This window comes from Crocuta crocuta, unplaced genomic scaffold (genome assembly GCF_008692635.1).
Source record: "Crocuta crocuta isolate KB4526 unplaced genomic scaffold, BGI_CrCroc_1.0 scaffold138, whole genome shotgun sequence".
NCBI lineage: Eukaryota > Metazoa > Chordata > Mammalia > Carnivora > Hyaenidae > Crocuta > Crocuta crocuta.
Genome location: NW_027532585.1, coordinates 485,682 through 506,142, shown reverse-complemented (window position 1 = coordinate 506,142; position 20,461 = coordinate 485,682). Strand labels below are relative to the sequence as shown.

The 20,461-nt window shown below is 47.7% G+C and overlaps 1 protein-coding gene across 7 annotated transcripts in view; it reads left to right on the top strand.

The window, feature by feature from the left end:
* Window positions 1-5,811: 5,811 nt before the first annotated feature.
* TACC2 (transforming acidic coiled-coil containing protein 2) overlaps window positions 5,812-20,461 on the top strand; it is a 204,041-nt gene continuing 189,391 nt past the window's right edge. For 2 of the 7 annotated variants that reach the window (XM_077779592.1, XM_077779589.1), the window contains exons 1-2: window positions 5,814-6,028; window positions 8,444-8,521. In XM_077779592.1, the coding sequence (XP_077635718.1) occupies window positions 8,489-8,521 (33 nt within the window). In that variant the 5' untranslated portion in view covers window positions 5,814-6,028; window positions 8,444-8,488. Of the gene's footprint in view, window positions 6,029-6,144; window positions 6,219-8,443; window positions 8,522-20,461 lie in introns of those variants that run through there. The other 5 variants (XM_077779594.1, XM_077779593.1, XM_077779596.1 and 2 more) reach the window with 4 other exon arrangements.

Below are 20,461 nucleotides of genomic sequence, written 5' to 3'. Positions count from 1 at the left end.
AACAGACGGAGACGGAGCGTCTGTCTCCCCTTCCTCCTTCCATGCCTGGCCTCTGCCTCCCCTGCAGGGCCTCATAGGAGCTGCTGGTAAAGCAGATGTGGCTTTGCAGGGTCCCCACCACCGGGGTACAGTAGGGTTGAGGCTGGGAAGCCATGACTGAGTACCGGCCCGGCCTCTCCCCAGGAGCGGGGCTGGGGACAGTGGGCTCTAGTCTCGGGGGCGTGAGAGATGCCTGAGTGCCTCCCGTTCTACGAGGCTGGACTTTCCCCAGCGAAATTTCTCGGTGGCCTCAGAGATGGGCGAGGGAAGAAGACAGGAGGGCAGGGGACAGCGGAAAGACAGAGCCCTCACATCCCTCAAACCCCGCAGAGCTGCCAGGTCCCAGCCAGAGCAGAAAGCAGGTGAGGTCTCTCGACAAATCCCCTTCCCAGGCTACGGCTGTTTGTTTGTGTTCAAACAGGAACATGATAACGGAGCTATAAGTAGCGCCACGCTCAGCTGTGCAACGTAGGGAGTCAGAGCAGCTGCCCGCAGCCACTGCGGGGGGAAGAGATGAGGTCCCCCGCCTGCTGGGGGCCGTCTGTGGGAACGAGCAGCTGGCTGAGGTCCCTGGGTGTGGCAAGCAGCCCAAGTCGCTGCCAGTCAGGGGCACCTGAGCTCACCTTCAAGAAGCAAACATAACCCGGACTCCTCCAGTCGATGCCTCCCACACCCTCAGCTGGCACAGGACCTGACAGGCTGGAGGCCATTTGGTCAGAGGGCGATCAATGCCACAGCGGGGAGGGTGGGTCTTTTCTGACCTTGCTGGTCTGGTCCGGACGTGACTGCAGAGCCCACAGAGGCCTGCTGAGGTGGGGGGTAGGGGGATCTGCCTGCTAGAAGCATGCCTATCAGAGTGTGGATCTGGCCCCCGCCCCTGCTTGCTGGGAGACAAGGGCAGATCATTTCCTACCCGTTCAGCCTCAGCTTTCCCATCTGTGAAATGGGTGTGGGTGGAGATGATCTCCAAGTTTCTTCTATCACTAACAACCCAACATGCTCCACACGAAAGGAAAATCAAAACTTCTTAAGCCTTTAAAACAGATACATTTCTATCACATACAAAAAGGAGTTTGGTCTTTTATTTATTTATTTATTTTTAATTTTTTTAATAGTTTATTTATTTTTGAGACAGAGAGAGACAGAGCACAAGCGGGGAAGGGGCAGAGAGAGAGAGAGGGAGACACAGAAGTCGAAGCAGGCTCCAGGCTCTGAGCAGTCAGCACACAGCCCAATGCGGGGCTCGAACCCACGAACTGTGAGATCATGACTTGAGCCGAAGTCGGACGCTTAACCGACTGAGCCGCCCAGCGCCTCAGCTGTTGTTGTTTAAATAAGAGAATAAAAAGCCCTGAATAGAAAATTTGGTACAATTGTCGGATGTATCAACAAATTCCAACAGGCTCTTCTCACAGGACGGTGGAGGTTAGTTGCAAAACCTCTCTGAGTCTCCGTGTCATCGTGGACGACACGGGGGTGGCATGATCTTGTCTCTGCTTTCCCAGCTCCCTGCAGCTCCCCACCCTGCACGCAGCATGTGAAACAAGGCATCAGCCCGACCTGGATGTCACGATCTGGTTCTGAGCGGTGTCCTCCGCCCACACGCTGCTTCTGCACCCCTCAGCTGTGCCGGTTCTCACGTTTCCATCTCCCCTCCTCCACACTTGGCCCCAGCTCCATCTCCCCGCTTATGCTCTTGGCTCCTCTCAGCAACGCTCCGGCTACCCAGCCCTGCTAGGCTTTCTCAGCCACGGCACTAAGTCACCTTCCCAAACCTAGCCCTGTTCACAGATCAGTGAGGGCTGGTCCAATCAGCTGGGACCCACCCAACCGGCTCCAGTCGCCAACAGCTAAAAACTCCACGGTGTAGGAAAAGTAAATGATCTGAAAGAGACATGAGACAAAAAGGCTGTCAGTTACCTTTGAATTGCAGAGAGAAGTCTTCCAAGGTGGTAGCATCACATCCTTATGAACGCAGGGTCTGGGGCCAACCAGACTCCGTCCTTCCTCTTCCTCTGTGCTGCTCTTTGACCATGTGACTTGATCCCTCTGGGGTTCAGTTGTTCACCCATAAGAAAAGAAAATACCTACCCCATAGCTCCGCTGTGAGGATTAAAGAGAACGTGGACACCTCAGTGCTTGGTACACAAAACAGCTCTGTATTTATAGAATGTGTGGAGAAATGAATTAATGAATCAAAGGTGGTCCTATCTTATGTTTGGGGTCTGTGATGATGGGACACCAATATACCAGCTAAAAACCAAAAATCCTCCCAAACAATTATTTTTTAAAATGAATTTTATGGGGGGCCTGGGTGGCCCAGTTGGTTAAGCCTCCGATTTCAGCTCAGGTCACGATCTCACAGTTAGTGGGTTCAAGCCCAGCGTTGAGCTCTGTGCTGACAGCTCAGAGCCTGGAGCCCGCTTTGGATTCTGTCTCCTTCTCTCTCTGCTCCTCCCCTGTTCATGCTCTCTCTGTCTCTCAAAAATAAATAAATGTTAAAAAAAATTTTTAAATAAATAAAATGAATTTTATATTTAATCTATAAGAGAATAAGCTGAAGGTTCGCTGGCTGCTTAGGCTCCACACAAAAACAAGGGGGTGGAAGAAACTTCATGGATTCGTTCACCTGAGGACATAGGATACTCTAGCTGAACTAACACCTGATACCCAGCAATGGCCACATAGAGGGGGACAGGATTGGAATGGTGTGTCACCAGCCAGAATACAATCCATTATAAATGGCTTATTTAGAGGATTTCTTTTTTTTTAATTTGTTTAAATATTTATTTTCGAGAGAGACAGAGAGCAAGCAGGGGAGGGTCAGAGAGAGAGGGAGGGAGACAGAAATGGAAGCAGGCTCCAGGCTCTGAGCTGTCAGTAGAGCTTGACATGGGGCTCGAACTCACAGACTGGGAGATCATGACCTGAGCTGAAATCGATCGCTTAACCGACTGATCCACCCAGGCACCCCCATAAATGGCTTGTTTAAAAATTCTTGAAACCATTACTTTCTTCTCATTGAGCCTATGTTGTAAATGATCTTAGTCACCATTTGTTTCTTCTAGCGCACAAGTCAGTTTAGCCGAGCTTTTATTGTAGATGTACCGATTTCTAAGGAGATGCACCCAAAGTCATGTTTTAGTGAAGGGATAAAAAGAAGGCAATATAAACCTCATGCCACTGAGGCATTTGCCTATTGAGACTCCACAGAAACCCACTGCCAATAAGAATACAAGAGGCAGCAGTTTAGTGCTTAATCTATTCTGAGAGCTTTGCTGAAATTAACTCATCACAGCCATGATGATGGTAGGTATTGTTATGATAGGTAGGTATTGTTATGATTCCCATTTTAGAGATGACAAAACTAAGGATACACAAGTTAAGTAACTCGCCAGTGTTTATACATCAAGTGAGTGGTCTGGCAGCAGGGTCTGGTTCATAATCCCAACCCCTGCCTCCAGAGGGAGATTATCCCGGAGATGGATGCCTGAACCTGCACACACCTGTGTTGAGCCATGTGTGCTGGGAAGTGGAAATCTGGTTGGGTCTGTTGCTTACTGCCCTGCTCAGAAGAAGACAGCATAAGGAGGAAAGCTGATCTGATCAGCCATGGTCATGTGTAGACAGTGGCCAGTCAAGGAGACTGATACTGAGGTCCCAGTAGAGTACTGCCTTGGGGAGAGGTAGTCATGGCCAAGGAATGTGGACACTCTGCATTCCATAGTGCCTGACATCTAAACACGTCCTCTGTGCCTGGGCAATTTATTATAAGAGACAATTATAAGACGTTGTAAGAGCACCAGCTTCTGGGATGGAAGCTGAAATGCTGGTGTATTTATTTGCTCTCTTTCCCACTGATACTGGAAGCCTCTGGAGCCCAGAGGTGGCCAAGACAGCAGTGGGGGGACAGGGATCAGAGACGATGCCCAGTATCCAGCAGTCGTGATGGCGGTAGCCCAGGGACCAATGATAGCAGCAGCAGTTACATCAGCAGCCACCCAGGAAGCTCCAGAGTTGACAGAAGTGACGGTTCGTGGAGGGAATTTGCACTGCTGAGTGTACACAAGTGAAGACTGAATACTGAACATGCCCCACCTTCAACCTGGGTTGGATGACTCCGCCATTTTGGTTGGCCATCCTCTCTTCTCCTCCTCCCCCTCTCCTCAGGAGTGTGTCCCCAGTTCTCTCCTCCCCCCTTCACTATGTTTACCCCCTTGGTGAGGAGACTTCTCTTCATTTCCAATTGGTCCATCCAAGATATTACACTTAAAAAGATTCTCTTCCCTAGAGAAATTCTCCTGTGATTTGAGTGGGGATGGGGAAGGAGAAGGCAAACATTCTTGTTTCTCATCCCACCAATCCTTAATTGTACAGAAACCTGGTGTTAATAAACATAGAAATAACAGTTTTCAAATGCCACCTCCCTCCAGGTGGAATTCTTTTTTCAAACAATAGTTTGTGCGGAACCCCAAGATGTGAAACACATATACTTTTAAAACGTGAGGTGAGGGGCGTCTGGGTGGCTTAGTCGGTTAAGCGTCCGACTTTCGCTCAGGTCATGATCTCGCGGTTCGTGGGTTCGAGCCCCGCGTCGGGCTCTGTGCTGACAGCCAGCTCAGAGCCTGGAGCCTGTTTCAGTCTGTGACTCCCTCTCTCTCTGACTCTCCCCTGCTCATGCTGTCTCCTCTCTCTCCTAGAAATAAATTTAAAAAATTTAAAAAAAAACATGAGGTGAAATTCGTATAAGGTAAAACTAACCATTTTAAAGTGAACTGTTGTGTTTCACACATTCACAGTGCTGTGCAACCGCCTCTACTAAAAATATTTTCATCACACCAAAATAAAACCCTGAACCCATCAAGAAGTCACTCACCCTTCCCCCCAGCCCTTGCCAACCAGCCGTCTGCTTTCTGTCCCTCTGGATTTGGCTGTTCTGGACTTTTCATATCAATGGACTCACACAATAGGTGACCTTATGTGTCCGACTTTTTTCACTTGGTAAATTTCTGAAGTTCATCTGAATTGTTATCTGTGTCAGAACTCCATTCCTTTTTATGGCTGATTAATATTCCGCTGTATGGACGTACCACAATTTGATTGTGCATTCATTTGTGGAAACACACACACTTCCGCTCTGTTTCAACCAGAGTCGGGAGATTCCCCGATCTCCCCCAACTTTCCCCTCGGGGAAGCTCCTGACACTCTTCTGAGCTTGGTAAGACACCTGGTCTCCAGGAGGCCTTTGAGGACATGCCAACTTGTTTCCCCGGAGGGGTTGCATCTTGTGACAGGCGTAAGGGGCTTCTGCAGAATGAAAGGTTTCGCTGCTAGAAAAAAAACAAAACCGAAACTGCATTCGTACAATAGAGTGGCCGCCTGGGGATAACTGGCGGGACCCTGGGAGGTGGGAGGCTGCTGGGCAAAAGGGTCCCTGGGCAACCGCCCATCGGTCCCACCCAAGGGCCTCAGGCCTCTTCCGCCCTGATGGGCAGGTCTGCCTCTCAGGGACCGGCCAAGCCTGTGGCCTTTTATGACTTCACTTGTTGAAAGTCAAGCCACGCCTCGGTAAGTACATTCTCCACACAACACACTATACACAGGTGCCAGACTGCTGGCGTCATCGTTTTCCACAGTTTTCTTTGTGTTTCCACGTTATTTAGGGTGGAAAATCTCCAGGTGTAAACAGGAAGCCCTGTGAGCATTTTCCTCCGTTTTGGAATGAAAGGGTTGTCCCTGCCCCACTGCGTAAAGGGCGAGCGAGTGATCCGTGGCTCCCTGCTTGCCGGGCAGGCCAGTTCTGATCGCTTAGGTGCAGCCAATCAGGTCACAGGGCCAGTTTTAGTCTGGATAAGCCTTCTCTGAAAGGAGCCCAGCTACTGTAATAACGGGGAAAATCCTCTACGTGAAAGGCCGTGGCCTCGATGGGCTCAGAAACGCTGATTCCACGTTTGTGTGATCGCAGTGGCTCCGCACGGCCGCCGCTCAGGTATGAGGCACAGCTGGTTTGTGTCAGTGTCAGGGGTGGGGACGGGTTGTTTGTCCAACTGGATGAGGTGGGTCGATGCCTCGGCTTGGGCCTCACCTGCTTCTGAGTGGAGGAGGAGAAAGTCCAATTGCTGAACGGCAGACTTTCCGTGGGCCCGCGGCCTCCCAAGGCACACAGACCTTTCCCGAATGTAAGTAGATGGCGTAGCTGTACCCGCCTTCCTTTCTGGTCTTGGGGGCGCCCGAGGGGCTGGCGCTTCTACAGCTCAGGGAGGAGAGCGTTCCGGAACAGCCAAACCCTCCCTCTGTGGTTTTGAAATGTACACTGAGCCAGAAGTAGTTCTGCCCTTGTCTTTGGTCTGTTTACCTGCATAAAAAGCTGGTTCGAGTGCTCTGATTTGTAATACAATGATTGAATTTGGTCCGCTGAATGAGTTTCAAAAATTCATATTACATTGAACCATATGAAATTCCAGCTGCATGTGTGTTACGCCGGTGGGCATAAGAAGCGATGGTAATAGATAAGGGCGTAATGATTGTAGCAGTCAGCACTGTTTGCAAATGAAGCATCATTTTCCAAATGAACACCCCAAAAAACCCTGAAGTGATCAATTTTAAATACATGACAATGTTTACATTATATAAATGAGCATATGGTTTATAAGACAGAGCCCTGTCTTATAAACAGTGAAGGTCAAGAAAGGGTTAAGGAATTGTATCCTTTTGGCTCAAGGGTTAGGAGGGATAGAATTGATCACTACAGTGACGTTACTCACAGTTTTCTTAGTTTGGGGACATTTTATTTGTGCTGCTCAAAATACTTAAATTTTCTTTTCCAGTGACTGATCAGTATGCATAGCATACGGTAGCTACCCAGTCAGTGTTGGTTGAATGGATAAGCAAATCAATGGACAAATTTCGGGGCGCCTGGGTGGCTTAGTTGGTTAAGCGTCCGACTTTCGCTTAGGTCATGATCTCGTGGTTCGTGGGTTTGGGCCCCGCGTCGGGCTCTGTGCTGACTGCCAGCTCAGAGCCTGGAGCCTGTTTCAGAGTCTGTGACTCCCTCTCTCTCTGACCCTCCCCTGCTTACGCTGTCTCTCTCTCTCTCCTAGAAATAAATAAAACATTAAAAAAAATTTTTTTTAAAAATCAATGGACAAATTTTATTAGAAGTAAGTCAATCACTGAAGTTTTCTGAGCAAATACGATGATAGCACACAGCTGAGGAAGGAATCTTGAATTCGAAGGCAGGACACTGAGTTCTGTTTCCAGCTTTGACTTGTCCAAGCTGGGTCTTTGGCAAACCCCCTTGCCTTCTCCAGTTTCAGTACCTCCCTCCCCCCAAACGAATAGGCTGGTAATCTCTAAGGTTCCGGTTCTGAAAGTTTGATCATTTTTACAAGTTTTTAGTGGCTTAGTTTCTCCATCTAGAAAAAGCGAAGGTGAGTCCCTGTCCTGCTGATGTTAGGGGGTCTCCTGGAACTCAGCCGATGTGGCATTGTCCTGGGTTTCTCTGTGGGCCGTGTGGGAAGCATCCTCATGATGACGGTGATTAACAATGTCGCTAAGTGAGCCTGACGGAATGGATATAGAGCTGTCCTGTTAGCCCGTCGCTTTACATGATTATTTATCCCTTGTCTGGGCTCTGTTCCCCGGTCTCCTCCCCAAGAAAACCATTCGGCCTTCATAAAATATGTGCAGAAGCAAAGCTGATTTGATGAAATAAGTGCTTTGAGTAAAAAGTGTAAAAACCACATGTTATTGGGGCGCCTGGGTGGCTCAGTCGATTAAGCATCCAACTGCCACTGGGTCCCGATGTCACACTTCGTGAGATCCAGCCACGCGCTGGGCTGCCTGCTGTGGGTGCAGAGCCCACTTTGGGTCCTCAGTCTGCCTCTCTCTCTGTCCTCCCCAAATCTCAAAAATAAATACTTAAAAATAAATAAATAAAAACCATATGTTATTGAATGAAGTGGATTTCGATGCCAGGCTCTGCAGGCACTTGATGGGGGAATCGTTGGTCTGGATTTCCAAAGCGAGCACAATTAGAGACAGGAAACACCCCGGCAGTGACACTCCTCAAGCCCTCTTTGGCAACTAGGCTCCTTCTGTCACTTCATTTGTAGATACACCTCTGTGTGTACATTGGCGTTAAGTCGGAGACTCGGTAAAAACTTAAGTTTTCTGACGTGTCTGCCAGCCGCAGGGGTGGGGAGTAAGAAGAGCAGCATGGAAGGGGAAAGACATCTGGGTGGTGTATCGCAAAAGAAAGCCCTTCAAAAGCAAGTTTCCGTGATGTGGCTGCAGAGATCAACATTTCCCATCATCTGGCTTTTGAGTTTGAGGTGACGGGCAGACAAAAAAAAGCCTCCCATGTTCAGTTTTATGGATGTGTGTACCTTTTTATTTCTTCCAGTTGTTTCTGGTAAAATCCAGAGGGACGCTGGCACCCTGAATCACCATGGGCAATGAGAACAGCACCTCGGAAAACCAGGTGGGTGTCAGGGAGCTGCCCCCTCAACCTACACAGATCCCTTGACTGACCTTGACTAGATTTCTTTTTTTTTCCCCCGGCATCTCCTCTCCATCCAGGAAGGGGCAAGCTACAACATAGATTGGTGTACCTGGGTAGCTCTGTCGGTTAAGCATCCGACTTAACATTTCCCCCACCTGAAGGATTCCTCTCGCTTTCCTGAGATCCGCACCCCCTGCCCTCCTGTCCCCTACTTCCAATCCCTGGCAACTCCTAATGTGCTCTCTCTGTCTGTGTCTGGCTTTCTGAGAATGTTATATAAATGGAACTGAACGGTATGGGAGCCTTTGGGATTGGCTTTTTACACTCGGCACAATTTCCTTGAGATTCATCCGGACTGTTGCTTGTGTTGGTAGTTCACTCCTTTTGCTTGCTGAGTTGTGCTCCACGGTATGGAAACGTCTACTGTTGTTTCCAGTTTGGGTGATTAGGAACAAAGCTGCTAGAAATATTTGTATACGGGTTTTGTGTGTGTGTGAACATAAGCTTTCATTTCTCTGACACAATTGCCCAGAAGCACAATTGCTAGGTCATGTGTAGTTGCAAGTTTAGTTTCTGTTGCTGCTTTGGTTTTGTTTTGTTTTAAAGTTTATTTATTTATTTTGAGAGAGACAGAGACAACGCAAGTGGGGGAGGGGTAGAGAGAGAGGGAGAGAGAGAGAATCACAAGTAGGCTCTCCACTGCCAGCACAGAGCCTGATGTGGGCCTCAAGCCTGCAAAGCCTTGAGATCATGACCTCAGCAGAAACCAAGAATCATATGCTTAAACAACTGAGCTACCCAAGTGCCCCTTTTTTTAAAAAAAATTAATATTTATTTTTATTTTTGAGAGAGGGACAGAGCGCAAGCAGTAAGAGGGACAGAGAGCAAGGGAGACGCAGAATCTAAAGCAGATTCCAGGCTCCAAGCTGTCAGTGCAGAGCCCGATGCGAGGCTTGAACTCATGAACTGTGAGATCAGGACCTGAGCCAAAGTTGGACACTGAACTGGCTGAGCCACCCTGCATGTTTAGTTTTATAAAGAACAGCCAAACAGTTAGATAGAATCTTGGTACCATTTTACATCTCCACCAGTGACGAGTAATATATGAGTGATCCAGTTTTTCCACACCCTGGCCATCATTTGGTGTCTGTGACACCATTCCAATATGTGTGCTGCGATATGTGGTTAATGTCACTATGTTTTAATTTGCATTTCCCTGGTAGTCGGCAACGCTGAACATCTTTTGTGAGCTTGTTGCTGTCCCTGGGTTCTCTTTGGTGAGATATGTGTTCATGTCTTCTATCCCTTTCCTAATAGGATTTTTAAAAAACTGTTGAGCATTGAGTCGTTGTATAGTCTAAAAACTAATCCTTTGTCAGATTGTGGTTTGCCAATAGTGTCTCCCACTCATAGCTTGTCTTTTCATCCCCTTAACAAGCTCTTTTACAGAACAAAAGTTTTTATGACGTACAATCGATCAGTTTTTCCTTTTCCTTTTCTGCCAGATCGAGTGCTTTGGGTGTCAAATCTAATAATTCTTTTTCTACCCTGGCATCCTGAAGACGTTCTCCTATATTATCTTTTCCAAAACTGTTATAGTTTTACATTTTATATTCAAATCCATGATCTATTTTGCATCCATTTTTGTGTAAGTCCTGAGATTTAGGTTGAAGTTCATTTTCTGTTTTTGTTCTGTTTTGTTTTGCCCATGAATGTCCGTCTCTCCGGGACCATGTGTTGAAAACACTTTTTTTTGTCCATTAAACTGCTTTTGCAGCTTTGTCAAAAACCAGTTGGTTATATTTGTGGGGGTCTATTTCTGGGCCCTCTTTTCTATTCCATTGATCTCCATGTCTACTCTTCTGCTGATACTACACTGTCTTGATTACTGCTGCTATATAATAAGTCCTGTTCCACTTCACTATTTTTCAAGACTGTTTTAGCTATTCAAGCTCAAAGCTTTCCATATAAATCTTAGAATAAGGTTGTCTAGGTCTAAGAATACCTTACTGGGATTTTGATATGGATTACATTAAACCTATAGATATACTGGAGAAATTGATATCTTTACTCTGATGAATCTTCCAGTCTGTGAACACACACAGTGCTTCTCTATTTATATAGGGCCTTATTGATTTCTTTATCATCATTTCATAAATTTCAGCATATAGATCCTGTATATGTGTTCAGTTTATGCCTAAGTATTTTATTTTGTTTGCAGTGGTTATAAATAGTATTTTAATTTTGGTTTCCATGCTTTCATTGTCAGTGTATTGATTTTTTTGTGTGTTCATCTTGTATCCTGTGACTTGGCTGAATTCACTTACTATTTCCTAAAGGTTTTTCATAGAGTCCTTGGGATTTTCTATGTAGGCAATCATGGTATTTGCAAATGGGGAAAGTTGCCTTTCTTCTTTTCAATTCTGTATGCTTTTTATTTCTTTTTCTTGACTTATTACTATGGCTCAGAATTCCAAAACTATGTTAACTGGAAATGGTCTGAGTGGACATTCTCACCTAATTCCCAATTGTAGGGGAAAGTATTTAATCTTTCCCTGTTAAGTAAGATATTAGCTGCAGGTTTTTATAAATTTTCTCATTTTAAAAAGCTTTATCTTTCTATCTACCTATCTATCTACCCATCTATCTATTAAGTAAGCCCCAATGCAAGGTTTGAACTCAAGAATTGCATGCTCTACTGACTAAGCCAGCCAGGGCCCCCTATAAATTCTCTTTATCAAGTTAAGGAAGCTCCCCTCTATTCCAAATTTGCTGAGAAACTTTTGTCATGATTCGGTATTGGATTTTTTCAGATGCTTTTTTTTTCTCTGTATCAATTGATGTAGCCATATGACCTTTCTTCTTTGGGCTATTGATATATTAGTCTTCAAAAATTAATCAATTAATTGATTAATTTTCAAAAGTTCAACCAGTCTTGCATACCTGGAATTAATCCTACTTGGTCACAATGTATATTTTTAAAGACTGTCAGACTTTATGGGATTTTGTTGAGGATCTTTGTATCTAAATTCATGATAAATACTACTTGGTAGTTTTCCTTTTTCAGCTGGTTTTGGTATCATCCTAAAACTAATCTCATAACATGAGTTGGGGAGTGCTTTCTCCTCTTCTATTTTCTAGAAGAGATTGTGTAAAGAAACTATGCTTTTTCAAATGTTGACAACCGATTTGAATTATTTTTAAACATTCTGTGAGTCAAAAGGATGCTTCTGCTGGCCGGAGTTAGCTCATGTTCTACCTCTTTGTAGTCTCTAACTTAAATAAATGTTCCATCTTGCATTTTATTTATTTATTTTTAGAATGTTTACTTATTTATTTTTGAGAGAGAGTGAGAGTGGGTGTGAAATTGGGGGAGGGGCAGAGAGAGAGAGGGAGAGAATCCTAAGCAGGCTCTGCACTGCCAGCTCAGGGCCTGATGTGGGGCTTGATCCCACAGACTGTGAGATCATGACTTGAGCTGAAATCAAGAGTCAGATGCTCAACTGAGGCATGCACCCAGGCGCCCCAAACCCCAGAACATTTGTCAATGTCTGAAGGCAGGTTTGGTATCTCATCTCCAGTGTGGAGGTGCTACCGTTATCTAGCAGAGGTCAGGGATGCTGCTAAATGCTCTCAATGCACAGGGACAGCCCCCACAACAGAGAATTATTCTTCTCAAAATGTCAAAGGTGCCAAGGTTGAGAAAACCTAGAATAGAAGAATATTTGTCTTACCTGCTTTAAGAGAAGTCCTTGGGGGGGGGAGGGGGAGCGCCTGGGTGGCTCAGTCAGTTAAGCATCCGGCTTCAGCTCAGGTCATGATCTCACAGTTTGTGGGTTCGAGCCCCACATCAGGCTCTGTGCTGATGGCTCAGAGCCTGTTTCAGATTCTGTGTCTCCCTCTCTCTCTGCCCCTTCCCCACTCATTCTCTGTCTCTCAAAACTGAATAAATGCTAAAAGTTTTTTTTTTTTAATATTTTTGTTTATATCTAGGAGAGAGAGAGAGACAGTGTGAGCAGGGGAGGGTCAGAGAGAGAGGGAGACACAGACTCTGAAACAGGCTCCAGGCTCTGAGCTCGCAGTCAGCACAGAGCCCGATGCGGAGCTCGAACCCACGAACCGCGAGCTCATGACCTAAGCGAAAGTCGGACGCTTAACTGACTAAGCCACCCGGGCGCCCCAATGCTAAAAGTTTTTTTAAAAAAATAAGAGAAGTCCTTGGGGCAGTGGCTGAACGTCTCTAATCCAAGATGCATTTCTACATGAATAGAGGCAAATTTGCCTTTACTAAACTACACTGTCCAGAATTGAAGGCTGGTTTACTGAGAATAGACTCATAGAAATGGAATTTCTAGGTCAAAAAAAGGGTGCTTTCAAAACTCTTGCTCTAGATCTGGATCTATCTATATCTATATCCAATATACTTTCCAGAAAGGTGATGCCAATTTATACTTTTCTCATCAGGCTATGAGGGGGTCTATCTCATTACATCCTTGCAAGTGATGAGTTTATTTCAGTGTTTCAGATCTTACCTCCTGCTAGCCCCAAATCCTGTTCTTCCTCCTCAGTTCCTTCCTGGGTCACATCTCCTACCTCAGCCACACATGACCCAGTGCGGGTGATGGAGTTGCCTTTAGGATTCCAGGGTCAGAACAAGGTTTGCTTTCCACAGAGAAACAAGTGGAAATAAAGTACAAGTGTATTTGGTTACAGGAATTGGGGCTCCCCCGTGGGGGTGGTGTTCCAGACTCATCTTTCCCCAGTCTCCTGGTGTCTGTCTCTGAGTGATCCATAGTCACCCCATGGTGACCTGAATTAAATTCCTCAAACTTGAATTAAGTTCCCCCTCCCCGATCCTCTTCTCCATCTGACTCCTCCCTCCCCGGGTACCATGACCTTCCCTACCATCCAAGACAGAAATCTGGGGGTCACCACTGACTCCACTCACCCTCCTTCTCCACATTTAATAAATCACTCTATGGTTAATAATTAATAAATCAATGGTCTGGCCATTTAGCCTTTTAAATTTCTGGCTAACGAGGACTTGTTTTGGTTGCGAGAGCCAGAAACCCATCTCCATCAGTGATAGGTGAAAAAGGATTATTTGGCTCATAGGATTAGGAAGTCCAGACAGGGTCTAGCTGCAGTAGTCACTGAGTCCAGAAGTTCAAAAGAGGACGCTGGAGATCTCCCTTTTCTGGATCTTGCTCTGCTTTCCTCAGTGGTGCCCGAGTGCTTAGGGATGTCCCCTCAGCCTGCAGAAACAAAACAAAACAAAACAAAATGCGCCACTGGCTGCTCTAGGCATCCAGGCTTCTTCTTGTTAGTGGTCCAGCCTCTCGATCAGCACCGTCTAAGGACTGACGCTGATGGGGTCACGTGCCCTGTCTGGGATCAATCCGAACACCACCAAATATGGACGCTCTGATTAGCCAGCCTGAGCCATGCACCGCCCCCCTGCAGGGGAAAGGTGAGCCCAGGCTGAGGACGGATCCATCATTACCACTTAGAGCACTTCCTCAAAAGACAAAAACATACCACGTGTCCAAGATGTGCTTTTAGTTTTTCCCCTCCACCCCCACCATCATGCCCTATTACCTCACACCTGGATCAGTCCAGGCAGCTCCAGACTAGTTTCTCTGCCTCCACACTCCCCTCCTCCCCCCATCCCATCTGTGGCCCCAGGCCTCTCCCCGAGGCTCTTTCTCTGTGAAGATGCACTTCTGCTTACAAGTGACCTTTTAGAAGGAATGACCCGGGTCTGAAGGCATCTCCTGTTTTCACAGATTAAAGACCTGGCGTTGAGGACCAACCACGTCACCAGGGCAAAGGATGAGAACAGGCCTGCCCAATCCTAACCCTCGCCTCCTCCCTACACCCTCAGGCTGCAGGTGCCTTTCCCTCTGTTGACGAATGTCCCTGGAGCCACTGGCACGGCCTGGGAATAGAGACCAGCCGCGAACGGCCCTGTGGTGCTGGGGGGGAGGGGGGAGTCTTGTTCCCTGTGGCCCATCCTAATGGCAGGACTCCTTTGCTTTCAGCAAGAGAACTCCGGCTTGAGTAACGTCATCCTGTGGCCACCAAACCCGGAGCCCACGCAGGTACCGGGAAGTGTGCTGTGCGTGGTCTGCTTCTCAGCCCCCTTCTGACATCTAGGTGTTTGCAGACTTTGTGTGTGACGTGTTCCTTTACATTTTTAGCTTTTCTCCTCCTCCCATCGCTTCCTTTCATCTACCTCAAGTGGGTTGTAAAACACAGTAGAATCTGCAATACATGTTTAACTTTTTTAAAATGTTTATTTATTTTTGCAAAAGAGAGAAAGAATGAGTGGGGGAGGGGAGAGAGCAAGAGGGAGAGAGAATCTGAAGCAGGCTCTAGCTGTCAGCACAGAGCCTGATGCAGGGCTCGAACCCACAACCCTCGAGGTCATTCCCTGAGCTGACATCAGACGCTTAACTGACTAAGCCACCCGGGCGCCCCTGCAATATGTGTTTAGATATTTTAAATAACAGTGTGGTGTGCTATGCCGTGAGATGCTGAATGAGGCTTCTGTTCCCCGCGTAGGGCAGATGCTGGGGGCCAACGCTAGCCTTCCATGCTCGTCGGCTTTGCGTTCCCTTGCCCTGGAGTGTGGCTTTTGTGGCGTGGTGGTCCCATTATCGCCACCAGTGGGCAAAACTCATGTGTCGTAAAAAACAAGAAGGTTGCCTTCTGAATCAGTTGTCAGTGTCGTTGTGCATGTGGCTGAGTCTCAGAATTTTAGCCCCGGCTGAAGCGTTTGACATCCATGGGGGAAGCGGGCAAATTAGGGGCTCTGCGTCCGTGTCAAGGAGATTTTTCCTGGAGAGACTATCAGGCAAGGTTGGTGTGTGCCTGTGGGCGTGCTCAGGGTGAGGCAATAAAATGCCACCTGCTCTGAAATCCTATCACACGTAGGGAGGAGGGTCAGGCACGTAGGGGGCGGGTTCCTGGCTTTCAGAAAACAGCGGCTACGCCCCCACTCCCGAGGGAGGCTGGCAGTGAGGTGGGCATGGTGGGCTTGCTCCCGTGTATGTCCCACCAAACAGGGATGCTGTTGTCACAAACCGACCTCTGTGCTCCGGAGCCGAAATATAACACGAAGACAGGGTTTGGGGATAAAAAGGAATGAAAGTTTTTATTGCTTTGTCAGGTAAAAGAGGCTGCTGCAAAGCTAATGCCTTCAAGACTGCAGACCCGCCCGGAATAAAGGGCTGAGAGGGTTTGTAGGAAAATAGAGGATCTGGAGAGTTTCGATAGGAATGTGGTACGTACTGCCAGCCGCATTGGCCATGTCCTGGAAGGGGCAGCGGCCACCCGAGTCTCATTACTGAGCATACACTGAGGTTGCCAGATGCCAACATGGATACCGAGTTCCTGGAACAAAGGATTCTACACAAAAACAAGTGAAGGAGATGGGAGGCTTCAAGAATGAGGAAGAGAAAGATTTGCTGGGTTTAAAGTCAAGTCCTGCTGGAGCACTACTGGCGTGTCCACCTTCATTTCCATTCATCTTTACGTTTCTATAGCAGTTTCAGTGTCTGAGGTTGTGACATAACGTGACCGTTTGTGTAGAGCACGGTGGAGCCTTGCCCACGTGTGATTTCACCTGGTCTCATCCAAATCCCGTGAGGTGGGCGGCCCCAGGCTGCTCACTCTTGCTTTATGGACGAAGAAGCAGGCTCCAAGGTGAATCGTTGCAAGTCATCTGGGTGAGTGCAGAGCAGGGATTAGAACCCCGTTGGCCAGGGCATCACAAAGAACGGTGGATCAGAGGTTTTCGCACTGGGTTCTAATGTCCAGCTCGGGGCTTTCCACAGTACCTTGCTACCGAGCTCAAGATCCCAGGGACAGGCTCCCTGATGCGGACATGATTTTTCATTCACTCAGGGAAAAATTTTGAACCCTCTGCTGGGTGGCAGGTACTGGTGTAGGTGCTGTGCATCAGACAAACCACGCCCCTGCCTCCTGTGACTGACATCCAGACGGGAGTTAGAAAATAAGCAAGTGAGCAAACAGACAAGCCAACAAGTAAACAAAACTTGTTTTTTTAAAAAGACTTTATCAAGTGCCTATTGTTTCCCAGGCACTATTCTAGCACTTGAGATCAGCAGTGAATATTCAGTCATAATCGATTCTGGTGCAGCTTCCTTTCCACAGGGAAAACCAGACAATGAGCCAGCAGGCAAATAAACTCCTAATAAATGTTCCAGTGGTAACGAGTCAGGAGCTAATTTTTTTTTTTTTTTTTTACTGTGGTCAAATATACATATATAAAATTTACCATCTCAATCATTTAAAATTTTTTTTAACTAATTAAGTTTTTTAAGAAAGAGAGCAAGAGCATGAGCAGGGAGAGGGCAGAGGGAAAGAGAGAGAATCGTAAGCAGGCTCCATGGCCAGCACAGAGCCGGATGTGGGGCTTGAGCCCATGACCTTGGCATCATGACCTGAGCTGAAACCAAGAATAGGACACTGGACTGACTGAGCCACTCAAGGGGTCCATCCATCCCAACCATTGTGAAGTGGACAGCAGACAGTTCGGTGGTATTAAGCACATCACATTGCTGTGCAGCCATCCCCACCATCCATCTCCAGAAAGTTTTTATCTTTACAAACTGAAATTCTGTTAAACAAGAACTCCACATTCCCCTCCCCACTCCCAGCCCTTGGCAACCACCATTTTACTTTCTATCTCTATCAACTTGACTACACTCGGTACCTCATATAAGAGGAATCGTACAGTATCTGTCCTTTAATGACTGATTTATTTCACTGTAACACAATACCTTCAAGGTTCATCCACGTTGCAGCCTGTGTGAGAATTTCTTTTCTCTTTAGGGTCGAATAGTATTCCATTATATATATTCTACATTTTATTTATCCATATGTCTATTGACGGACGCTTGGATAATGCTGCTATAAACATGGGTGTACAAATGTGTTTGACTCCGTGTTTTCAGTTCTTTGGGATATGTATCCAAAAGCTGAATTTTTGGATTGTATGCTATAGCTGTGTTTAATTTTTTGAAAACCACCAAACTTTGCCAGAGCGGCTGCACCATTTTACATTCCCACCAACAGTGCACGTGGACTCCAATTCCCCCACAGCCTTGCCACCTCTTGTTATTCTCTTTGGTTTTTGCTTTCGCAGTGGCCACCCTAGTTGGCGTGAGTGGTGTCTCATTGTGATTCGAGGCTCTTTTTGAAAAGTGGTCAGAGGAGCCCTCTCTGCAGAGTCCTGATGTGCCGAGAAGGAGGCAGCCACATAAAGTTCTGGAAAAGGAACATTCTGGAAAAGGGATAGCAATTGCGACATGTCTGGGAGGGATGAGCTTGTTGTATTTTGAGATCAGCAAAGAAGGGCCACGTGGCTGGAGGAGAGTGGGTGAGGTAAATCTCGTAGCTCGTTATCAGCTTTCTAACTGGGAGGCAAACCACCAGATTTCAACAGAGGAGAGACAGGACCTGATTTGAGATTTTAAAAAAATGTTTGTTTATTTATTTTGAGAAAGAGAGAGAGAGAGAGTACGTGAGCACACATGAGGGGGGGAGGGGCAGAAAGAGAGAGGGAGAGAGAGAATCCCAAGCAGGCTCCACGTTGCTAGTGTAGAGCCCAATGTGGGGCTCCGTCCCATGAACCATGAGATCATGACCTGAGCCAAAATCAAGAGTCAGACCCTTAACTGACTGAGCCACCCAGGCACCCCTGATCTGAGATTTAAAAAAGAGCTTTGTAGTTGCTATGGAGAGAATGGTCTTTCAAGGGGCAGAGGGCAGAAGAGGAGCTAGTTAGGAGGCCATTGGGGAAAGGGACTCAGGACTAATCCCCAAGATGTCCTTTAGTACTTAGATGTGAGCCCAAGGGGAAAAGGGAGGAGTCTGTGAAGGAACTGTAGCCAAAGACAGGACAATGAGGGGCCTGGGAGGCCATCAGATACTCCTGAGAAATCAAGGCGCAGACACCTGCCCACTGACCTGGCAATATGGGTCCACAGACGCGAGGGAAACCTCACATTGCCCTGAAGATCCTTGATAAGCACTTGCAGCGGAACGACAGGGATGAGGTTTGGGTGGGAGAGGGCTGAAGCGGGGACTGAAGACCAGGAAGAGGAGGAGGGGAGAGGGGCATACATAGCGCAGTCAGCTTTTCTAGGAAAGGGAGCAGAGAACTGGGATGGTAGCTTGTGGAGAGCATCGTATGAATGGTCCTAAATGGCCGCATGCTGGTGGGCGTGAGGGAGAGAGGCAGAGGTGGATGGAGGACAGGTGACAGGTGGGCGGACCAAAGGAAGGTTGACCTTGACTGTTGAGAGGCAATGGGATTGGAGCAGATGTGGGCTTACATCAGGGTTCCCTCCGCCACTGTGGATAGTGGGGAGGAGATGGAAGATGGGAATGTTAAGGATGGGGGAGGGGAGGGCAGGCGGCTCTCCTCTGATGGCCAATTGGGGTGCACACGCAGTGGAGGGTGGGGTCAGATGCGGCAAGGGGTGTTCTGAACTGCATGGGAGTTGGGGGCTGGCAGGTGCCTGGGGAGACCCGACCTTCACGCTGTCACTGAGACAAGCAGTGATGTGAAGCATGGAAGGACCTCACTTCATAGTTCTTGGCAGTGGGCCAGCCGGTTATCTTAATGACTTTTGCTTTCGAAATTTTTTGGCAACAACTGATTGCTGAACTGGTTAGTGACCTTTTCATCTCAACTCAAGAAGTCAAGTTTCATAACATCACCATGTTCCTATATCTGGATCCCGCCGACCGGTCAGTTATTTCTTCTTTGATTCACACAAACCCTATTTAAACTCTGAAATTTAGGAATGTGGCCTGGGGATCCCCCACCCCCAAACCGTGGTCCCAAGAGAGGAGAAGCCATTGGTGGGGAAAGTTCACACACGCAGGCTGGACTGACTACCCATATATTGAAGGTTCCTCCTCGTGAACCAAGGCCTCTCGGCTCCAGGCCAGGCCCTGGTGGCTGCCCGCTGCTGCCCACCGGTTCCTAGTTGTCACTGCTGCTCTCTCCCTCCCGTGACTGCCTCACTGAGGCCTCGGGGCAGGCAGGTTGATCTCAGAAAGCACAGGGCAGCTGGGTCCCTAACATGCACAGCTGTGACCCACACCCAGACCCCAGGCCTCCCTTTCCCACAGAAGGGCTGGTTGGGAATAAAGAGAAACCACACATATAACCACAGCTATGGAGGGTGACTTGCATGGGGGTGGAGGGCACAGTCCGGCCAGAGGTCAGCAGAATGTCGAACACTGAGCCACGTGGAGCCACGCCGAGCCTGCGCTGTCCCTGGGAGTGTCAGCGTCCTAGTTTGTGCATCCCTCTTTGGGACAGAGGTGGAGATGGCACTGTGACAACAGTAGCTTTGCTGGCTTTCCTGTGTCAGGACCTGCATGGAGGGATTGACGGTGAAACTGGAATGTCTGTGGAAGGGGAGCTCCAGAGTCGTTCAGCATCCGCACTCAAGCGTTCGCTTCTGGGAGCCCCGCAGAAGACCTCTGAGCTCCGAGCGTGTGGGTTCCAGAAGGGAAGGGCGGCATTCAACCCCCCTGCATGACCACCTTTTGGATTCTTCTTGGGCTCATCATGATACCTGTTAATGGCCCTGACACTGAGAGGAGGGAGAGGAGAGCATGTAATTCTATGGTTGTAATGGCCTCGCTTAAAAATATATGATCATTTAAAAAACCCTTTCTGTTGAGAGAAACAGAAAGAGAGAGACAGAGAGAGTGGGGGAGGGGCAGAGAGAGAGGGACACAGAGAGAACCCCAAGCAGGCTCCTCACTGTCAGCACAGAACCTGATGTGTGGCTCAAACTCATGAACCATGAGACCGTGACCTGAGCCGAAGCCAAGAGTTGGACACTTAACTGACTGAACCTCCCAGGGGCC